General features: G+C 36.8%; 1 protein-coding gene across 2 annotated transcripts in view; it reads left to right on the top strand.

Annotated features, from left to right (window-relative positions):
• CWC22 (CWC22 spliceosome-associated protein) overlaps positions 1 to 8273 on the top strand; it is a 62027-nt gene extending 53754 nt beyond the window's left edge. For both annotated transcript variants that reach the window (XM_014546456.1, XM_005857649.2), the window contains 4 exons: positions 1752 to 1879; positions 3663 to 3764; positions 3855 to 4075; positions 6821 to 8273. In XM_014546456.1, the coding sequence (XP_014401942.1) occupies positions 1752 to 1879; positions 3663 to 3764; positions 3855 to 4075; positions 6821 to 7407 (1038 nt within the window). In that variant the 3' untranslated portion in view covers positions 7408 to 8273. The remainder of the gene's footprint in view (positions 1 to 1751; positions 1880 to 3662; positions 3765 to 3854; positions 4076 to 6820) is intronic.
• Positions 8274 to 10231: the final 1958 nt, after the last annotated feature.

Below are 10231 nucleotides of genomic sequence, written 5' to 3'. Positions count from 1 at the left end.
GGGCCGTTTGTGGGCGTGGCCGGTGGCGGATCGGTGCATTAGCACCCGCCAACCCGGGATCCCCGCAGGAGAGCCGTTTGTGGACGTGGCCGGTGGCGGATCGGTGCATTAGCAGCTGCCAGCCTTGGATCCCTCGTGCATAGTTTGCGCAGGGCAAAGGCGGCCTGGGTGTGCATGTTGGCAGATCGGTGCATTAGCACCCGCCAGCCTCGGATACCCGCCGGAGGGCCGTTTGTAAAAGTAAAAATGAACTGATTGGTGCATTAGCCCCCGCCAGCCCTGGGTCGGGTCCCATACGGGCCGCCTGCCGCCCGGGTCTCAGATAGCAGGCCCGGATAGCAGCGGGACAGGTGGGATGGCGCTCTCCTGCCCTGCCTGCAGTATGCAAATTAGCCGCCATCTTTGTTGGCGGTTAACCGCCATCTTGGTTGGCAGTTAATTTGCATATCGTCCTGATTAGCCAATGGGAAGCGTATCGGAGGTACGGTTAATTACCCTATTTGTCTTTTATTAGATAGGATAACATGGAATCAAAAAGCTAAGTGCATAAATATATGAATGTAACCATTCTGGATGATATTAAAAGTTTAGACATGTTGGTGCTTTTTAATAGCGATGGCTGTGAGTATTTTCATGGAAATGATTGTAAATTTTTATCTTTGTACACATACATGTGTACACACTGATGTTAATATGCACCCAGGTTTGGTAGTCATGCATTCCTGAGTTACTGCTTGTTTCCTGAGGGACATGAGAGAAGTGTTTGTCCTAATAAGACATGTTCTTTTTAGCAGACAATGAATTTGGGTAAGCGTTAGGGAGGAATTCTTATAACCATAGTTAGAACAAGGAAAGGTATCTTAATGAGTCAACGTACGCTTGATTACAATTTGAAATGCATTCATTATGCTGGCATTTATTGTATAACTGCTGTTCATTCAGCCAGCAATAGAAAGAAATTGCATCCTGGAGGAAAGAAAGAAGAGGATCACATTATTGACTACCAGAATCTAATGGAAGAATGAAGCAACATCATTGAGCTTATAAACATTGGGTAGATTTTTGTAATATTTTAAGTACTAAGTATATCCAGCTACATTAATAGGCATTTTGTAAGCTAACATAGGAGCCAAATTGTAATTTTTTTAAACTTATTTTTCCCCTCTTTGGGAAAATGAAATTAAAATTTTACAATTGAAGCACCAGGGCTCCTAGAACACATAACTCAACAAGCTGGAGGTTGCTTTTATTTTTGTTTGTTGTTAAACATCAACATGAACTTCAGTTTTTAAGCCTCAGTCTTACTATTTAGGATAAACTATCACTCTTCCTGTCTTTACTTTTGTCACATATTACATGTGCTGTACAAAACTATAGCCTAACGCTCTATGTGGCATTTTGCCTCAAAACCTCATATACACACATTTTGATGAGGCTTAGGAGCTAGTAATCTCTGCTGCACCGTTATACACTCAAGACAATATATTCTTGCTCTAAAAAGCACAGTACTCGAGAAAGAGAATGAACTCTATTTCTGTAGCATTTTAACATTCTAAAAATTAGCACAGAGAAATTGTCTTAATCTTTGCCAAGAAATAGTACATATCGCTACTAGAGAAGTTATTCAGAGATAATTCTGATTGAAGATGAGACTAAATCATCATTTCAAGAGAAAGTTTGAGTATGAATATTGGTCACTTTGTCTTAATCTTTTGAACAAAATTAAATTGTCTATTTCATTTAATTTTCAGGTTCTTGAATGTATAAAGCTGAGTGAAGAAACCACTACGTCCTCCAGTAGGATTTTTGTTAAAATATTTTTCCAAGAACTGTGTGAATACATGGGTCTTCCTAAACTTAATGCAAGATTAAAGGATGAGTAAGTTTATCATTAAGCACTTTTTATTCTTACTGTCCTCCGGGGTTTTCCTTCACTTCAGTGACATGTCAACCCTGGGCTGGTAAAGCAAGAGTTATGCCCCTAGGACTTTTCTTCATTACTTACCATTCTGAATCTCATGTGTGGCCAAGGACAACATGCAGTTTTTAATGATGGTTTTTAGTTCAGTAGAGAAAACACAGAATTAATGCCTCTTTTAATTTAGTTAAAACCCAGAAAATTACTTTTGTATGCTCATTGGAGTTCTTCAGTAATGAGTAGAGTTCTTACCCTAATTTTGAGCCCTAGAATGATAATTAACTTTTTTATTATCATTGACAATTGTGAATATATACAGATGAATATGTAATGTATCATTACACTGTACTAGGGTCTTGTCCCAGGACTATTATGTAACCTCTATTCCAGCTTCATCTGCTGTTTGTGCAGGTTGCCCATTGCTGCTCACATTGGCTTCTCCATTCATACTCCTTTCAATTCTCTAGTGACAGCTGGCCAAGTCAAGTCATCTTCCTCAGTCCTCATGTCCCTTGACTTCTCAGCCTCACTTACAGAGTTGACCACGTGCTCACTGTGGCTCCTCATTTTCTTCCCATTCTACCTTATTCCTCTCAGTCTCTCTTATCCTCACCCTGCCTCTCCAGTGTACACCATAGGTCTGTCCTGGTTCTGCATGCTCTCTGTGTTATTCCATCCATTTTCCTGGGCTTTGTATACTCATTTCTTGGTCCCTGCCTCCTTTCCCAGGCTCACCTAGTGAAGCCCATTGCAGTGCGCTGTGCTCCAGCCACACCAACATTGCCCAGAGAGTAAAGCAGGTCTGGCTCATTCGCTCCTCGTTACCTCTATTTCCAGAGCTGGGAATTCCTCCCTTGTTCTGTCCAGCAAACTCTCATTCTTATTTGTCACCTTTTTCTATGAAACACTTTTTCCTGCCCTGCTGGTTAGTCATTCAGTATGGTACTCAAAACCACATATTGTTTTTTTGTTTTTGTGGTTTTTTTAAAAATATATTTTATTGATTTTTCACAGAGAGGACGGGAGAGGGATAGAGAGTTAGAAACATCGATGAGAGAGAAACATCGATCAGCTGCCTCCTGCACACTCCCCACCGGGGATGTGCCCGCAACCAAGGCACATGCTCTTGACCGGAATCGAACCTGGGACCCTTGAGTTCGCAGGCCGATGCTCTATCCACTGAGCCAAACCGGTTAGGGCAAAACCACATATTGTTAATATTTTCTGTTTGTGCCCCTTCCTAGAAATAATAAGGATATGTTATCAATAGGTCATTGAATAAACATGATTTCTTCCTTTTGTTGATACTTTTTCCCTTCCCCCAGTGCCTTGCACAGTGGTGTGTGTGTGTGTGTGTGTGTGTGTGTGTGGAGAATTTTTTTACTGTTCTGTATATACATTCACATATATACATGTACATATGAACATAGATATATGTTTGTATGTTACATACATATATCTACTCTGTGTTGGTGTAAATATGAAAAAGTTTTTTTAAACCTTTGTTGTATAATTATAGAAATCAAGTTTAGTAAATTAATGAGTGTCCCTATTCATTTCATTAGATACCATGTAGCCTAACCTAATAAATTATATAAATCATTTACTTGGTTGTATTTTATTTAGTAATTTAATACGTAGAAATACGAAAAGTGACTGTATGAGAATTTTGCTTTTAAGTAAAGAACTTTATCTTTCAGCAATCTGTTCTCTTTTGTTCATTTTCTTTTCTTTTCTTTTTTAGAACCCTACAGCCATTCTTTGAAGGGTTATTACCCCAAGATAATCCCAGAAACACTCGTTTTGCCATCAACTTTTTTACTTCTATAGGTCTTGGAGGTTTAACGTAAGGATTATTTTTAGAATTTTATTTTCAATTACAAAATTATCTCATAATTTCCTTCTAAGCAAAATCTAACATTATATTTTTAATTAGGGATGAATTGCGTGAGCATCTCAAAAATACTCCAAAGGTCATTGTGGCACAGAAACCAGAAATTGAGCCAAATAATTCCTCCCCCTCCTCTTCCTCTTCCGCATCCTCCTCGGCAGAGTCCTACTCCTCTGCTTCTGGTTCAGACAGCAGTGACAGCAGCTCAGAGTCTTCCAGCGAAGACAGCGACTCCTCATCCGCCAGCAGTCAGAGTTCTGCCTCAGGTATTGAAACCCATCACCCATCGTGCTCTTTTCTAACAAGTATATTGCTGGTGATGTTTACAATGAGAGAAGTAAATAATTTCATTTTATATTTATTTTAGAGTTCAGTTGTTTAAAAGCCACAATTAATATAAATGATCATCGACCATTGTTGCAGTCTATAGTAAATTTTAACATTTACAATGCTAAGATTACCTTTGGAAGCCTTTTCATAGAAATGAAGATATTTCATTGGTAAATATTTATTTGAATGGTGACTGAAATACCATTCATAATGTCTAATCTAGTTGACAGGAGCCTTCCTGATGTTTATGTTTTAAGAAATTTTAATTTTTTTAATAGTGACACTTTATGGTAGTTTTTGACATGTATCACACATTTAGTGTGTATCTCATAAGTGTACAGCCAAATAAAGAGAATGTGCGTTTTTGGCTAGAATACCATAGAAATTATGTGCTCTTAGTGCATCTCATTGAGGAATTTATAATATTGGTGTATCTTATTGGTGATATTGACTTTGATGACTTGGTTAAGGTGATGTCTGTTGAATTTCTTCATGGGAAGATTTTTCTCTATAAATTAGATCTTGCAGGGAGATAATTTGATGCTACGCAAATCTCTAACTTTCACTCTCCATTTTTAGCATCCATCTTTGGATCTTGTCTGGGACACTTAATACTGCTTTTAAGTAAAGAACTTGGTGTTTGCCAAATGATGATTTTTCTACTTGTCTCTTTTCTACATTTAATAGTGGAATTTCTTCTGTAAGAAAGAGTTGTCCCTTTCCCCCATTTACTTAATAATTTTACTTTATATTTTATCACTGTGGACTCATGGATGTTTATTGTTTTCTGTGGGTTAAAATCCAATACTGTATTTTATTTGCTGTTAAAATCATTTCAGCTTTGGCAATTAGGAGTTCCTTCAAGTTGACTCCTGTGTTCCTTGGATATACCCCTCTCCCTTTTCTTAAGGGCACTGCCTTCCTTTAAGGCATCTCAAGTTCAAGATCTTTACCTCCTTTAAGCAGAGATTTTAAATTTATATCCAGCATTTCTAGTTGTTCTTCAACTGGCCTTCTTCATTCTACTTGGAACTGGAAGTGCTATAGTAAAGGATTTTTTCAAATGTGCTATTTTCTGAAAAGTTCTGTGTTGTTTTCTGCAGGGTCAGCTCTGCTTTCTTCTCTCATATAGTATTTTCATCTCTGTTTCAGAGAGGGAGTACTTTTCCCTATAGCCTTAGAAGGTTGGAAGCTTGGTCTTTTATTCTCATTCCCTGGCTTATTACACTTCAAAGTATTTTACATATTATATGGCAGCAAGAACTGTGGGACTCTCAGTGTTTTATATTATTAGAGCAAGATTCCATTTGCTCACAGGAAGTCTTCTTGAATTGAAATATGCTAACATTGTTCATTTAACATTCACCTCTTTTAACTCTAAAGAATTTGTTATTTCATGATATCTGTTTTGAGAACAGATGATAACACAGCATGGATTTCTGCAATAAGGAAGCTTGCTGATTCAAAATTAATTTGCCTCATCCTACAATTTCAGTAGAGAGCTTCCAGTTTTATTAATAAAATATAGCCTAAAAGCAATATGAACTGCCCCCAAATTGGAAAATTGTAAAGCAGACACCAAAGAGAGAAGAAATTGCGCATTATTATATGGCACAGGTTTTAATGTCAACAAAGCAGTGAGAGCAGTGTGGAGTAGGGTCAGAGGGACATGATTTTGCACAGAGCCAGATGGTTTCTGCTTGGGTAGCTGCAGCTCAGCTGAGTTGTTTGATAGGAACCAGAGAAATAAATCCTTAGTGGCAAACCGACTGACTGTCAAGGGTAGGCATTTGCCCGAGGAAATACAGGTTGGTACAGAGATTTAGGTGGAGTAGGATGAGGGTAGGTGATCTTCCACCCTGTTTTCTTCTTTCTGTACACATATGAATGCAACAGAAATTTTGGTCATCTCAGCATCTTTGATTTATGTACCCAAACTAAGTAACACAGATAAAGCAGTTAAATTTGTTTTATAGCTTAAAATGGTAAGTTATTTTATTGTAATTAATTAACATTTATATTTGTGATGACATCAGTAAAATAAGATGTTCAAGGCTTTTTTCAAAATCAAGCCATAGTGGCTCATATGAAGCCTGTGATTGTATATCTTACCCTGGCTCCTCCTACTGGTACAGCTGGTGCTTCTCTAATAGCACTGGAGAGCAAAACTTGTTTTTATAGGAAGAAGTTTATTTGAAATACATATATTTATGCTGTTAGGCCAACCCAGTCATCCCACTTCTTCTCACCTTAGGAAGTGATTGTTGCTGGTGTGTGTGATCGATCATTAGTATTTTGATTATGTACCAGATCTGACATAATATTTTGTATCAATAATTCACATGGACTGGAATTTCTGTTTTTGAATAAAATTTGTAAGTGGAAATGTTTTATTTTAGTTACTTCATAAAAGATTTTACAACATTTGCTGTAATTAAAGTTCCTGTTCACTATTTTGAGTCTAACGATCAAAACAATACTTCAGTAACTAATGCTGACATATTGTATACTCTCAAATATTTTGTGAAATGTTCTGTCATTAGGCTTTTCATTCAATAAATTTAGCTTTGAATCCAGTTTATCTGAATTAGTAAACCTACATTATATTAATGAATGTGATTGTTAAATCATGAAATTAAGATTAAAGTTAAAACTAACTATATTTCATTTTACATGTGCAGCTAAAGCTATAAGAAAGAAGGGACAAGGGAGCACCAGAAGCAAAGAAGTAGATAAACTGATCAGGAAACAACAAATACATGATAGGAAGCAAGAAGAAAGAAGATCAGAGCAAAGGCACCAAGAAACAAGGACTGAAAGAGAAAGGAGATCAGAAAAACTCAGAGATAAAAATTCAAGGGATCCAAATTGGAGAGATCCTGTAACAAAATACACTTCAGACAGAGGTGTTCCTTCTGAACGAAATAGTTACAGTAGAGTCATGAATGATAGAGACCAAGAAATGCATCTAGATTTGGAAAATGAGTATGGTGATCTGAAAAAGAGGAGAGGAGAGAGAAGAAATTCTTTTTCTGAAAATGAGCATAGATACCGAAATAAGGACAGTGAAAAATTTAGAAGAAAAGACAGATCAAAGTCAAGAGAAAAGAATAGAAAACATTCAGACTCTAGAAGCGATGAAGATAGGTATCAGAATGGTGCTGAGAGGCGATGGGAAAAATCTAGCAGATACTCTGAACAATCCAGGGAATCAAAGAAAAATCAGGACCGGCGGAGAGAGAAGTCTCCGACAAAGCAAAAAAAGTAATTCTACAAAATTACAGAAACTGAACATGCCTTATATTCAGTTAAAACAAATTATTTTTTACATTGATTATTGAACTTTATAGAGAATTGTACAAAGTACTGGTTTGTATTGTACATTTTAAAAATGTTTTCATTTTAATATGGTTTATATAATTGATACATCTCAAGGCTCTCCACATAAAATTATTTGAAAAGTTTCACCAGAGAGGGATGTATTTCTGGCATATATTTTGTTAATAAAATGATTAAATACTTACTGAATCAGTGATTTTTTTCATTGACAGATTTTTTTCTGATAATGTTCCCAGTTGTCATAGAACTGTTATAATTTTTACTGACCAAAATAAATAAGCCATTTCAGTTTAACATTTTTGCATTGTTAATGAGATGCTATGAACCTTCTTGAGGAGTCTCCTTTTTTTATTAAATAGAGGAATTATTTCAAGTTTTATATTGTGTCTTGAACAAAAGAGGTATATATAATTTTTTTCACAAGTGTTTTGCTGAAGTTAGGTCTATATTGGTCTTTAGACAAATACACAGCTATATTATTTATAATTAGGACTTCTCACATTGATAACAGCTCTTTTTGGACTGCTAGATTAATGTTTACTTGAAATTCTTTGTGACTAGTGCTTTTTCTCAGCCTTGAAGTTATGTCACTGTTGGTGAATTAAGGTTTTTAATTTTTAATCTGCATTAATATGTCATTGGAAAACATAAAGTCATAAGAAATGTGAACAGCCTAATTGTAAAATAATTACAAGTTTTTATAAGAATTTTCAGAGTTTCCATCATTATTCACCATTTATTATGTGACCATATTATTTATTACTTTTGAAATAAAATATTGCCTCTGAAATTTTAGATTTGTTGACAGACATTTAACCCTACTTACTAAGTAGATTACTTGTAATTGTTCCCTTTAAAAGTTCATAAAATCCATTTTAACCCATGTCTGGGTTCAAAAATAGTGGGGCCACCATCTTAATGTTTGGCTTTCTGGCATACTCTGATTCAAAATGTTTTCTATTTTTGTTGTTTAAAAGCTTGAGTATAAGTAAAAATAAAGTCCATGTAAATAAAGAAATATCCTCTCCTCCTCCAATCCTTTTGCCCCCCTATTCTACTTATTTGGATCTTTTTGCTCCTCACTGTTTTATTTACTTTTAACAAAAGTAGTTAACAAGACACCTAACTACCTTCAAGCAGAAGTAACTCCTGTCGGCATGGTGAAGGGAGGTAGGGTGCAGAACTGCCATCTGCCTTTGTGCCGTGTTTCTGCAGCATTCAATACGATGTGTTCGTGTGCACTGCCTGCCAGTCAGGCAGAATTTCACCTGAATCCTTCTAATATGCAGACAACAAATATGTTGCCTATATTTCCAAGTTTTACTTTTTAGGATTGGCATTTCTAAAAGATTAGCTGAGTTCTAAATATTTTGCATACATTCCTCATCATTTTTCAGTTTCTGGACTTCCTTGCCTTTAAAGTTTCTCTATGTCTACTATATCCCTAGCCACCTGCTCCCATGGTCCTCCCCTTTACGGTGACTTCACCATCCCTACCACCTCTGAAATCTCGCCTGTAAGCGCCACATTCTTGATTTTAATACTTTGTGCCATTTCCATCTTGACTCAAGTATTTTTTTCCTATTTCATGACTGCCTCGTACTTTTATGCTTTCATGCATCAACATCTTTAGGACCCACATGCTTCTTCCCCCCTAATCCTTGCTTTTTCCAAGGTAGTCAGATACTCTCTGATCTTTCAAATTCTCTCATTCTGTTTATTCCACTGAATGTTTCTTCAGCCAAGTCAACTTTCACGCCAGTGATGATTTAGAAGATAGCCCAGAGTGCCCAGGGTGACCTCTGGGAAACCTCTGCTTAACAGACACATCTTAACACACCTCCAAACCCTTCCTGAAACACTGCCAAATGTTTTCCTGCTCCTTGCGTCCCCTCAGCCTTGGATATGCTCTACAACTTTCGTTTATACCCACCCACTTGTTTCTTTTTAAATCTTAAATACCTTTGAGTGCATTGCCTATCTCCAGTCAGAACATACATTTCTTGCAATTAGTCCTTTCTGTGCATTTTAGGTTTTCTGCAGATAAAGGTAAGGACTAGTCTACCACTACCACATGCCTTGTGGAGAGAGGAAACTCGAGTTGCCTTAGTTTCGCATAGGTACACAGAGTCGCACAGGGGTGTGTGTGTGTGCATCCACTGCAGAAAAGCGCAAGTCTTTGTGGTTGAAGTAGAGGGGCTTCTTTTTAGAAAAAGAGGTTCATATAGAATCTTACTGTTTAATTTGGGATATTTTTGGCTAACTGCACATTTATGTATGGGTTATCTTACCTATCCCACGTGCTGGCTATTGACTTTTGGGCAGGTCCTTTAATATGTAAAATGGTATATCAGTAGTGACTTCCTCAAATAGTGAGTTAGTTGTGGCTTACTTAGAACGGCCTGGAACTAAATGCTCAGTGTGCTATTATTTTTTGTTACTGCTTTTATTGTTATTGTCATTAAAGCAGATATAGTACCAGTAGACCAGGAATTGCAAGCTCAAATACCTAGAGGGCCCAGGTGGATAAAACAAATGAGACAAATCCAAGTGGGTAGTGAACTGGAGTCAGTTAAAGGCAGCAAGAGTTGCTCAGCTCTATCCAGTTGTGCCTATAGTAAAGAAAGCTGAAGGTTGATGTATCTGCCTAGTTTTCAAGAGATTCATGCTGTGAACGGTAAGAGTTCTTTCTTTTTTACAGCAGCATTGTATTTCATTGTGTAAATGTACCAGTTTTTTATTTTTTAATTTTA

This window comes from Myotis brandtii, unplaced genomic scaffold (genome assembly GCF_000412655.1).
Source record: "Myotis brandtii unplaced genomic scaffold, ASM41265v1 scaffold112, whole genome shotgun sequence".
NCBI classification, from domain to species: Eukaryota; Metazoa; Chordata; class Mammalia; order Chiroptera; family Vespertilionidae; genus Myotis; species Myotis brandtii.
Note: the sequence above shows the minus strand (reverse complement) of the source record. Positions and strands in the feature narration are given on the sequence as shown.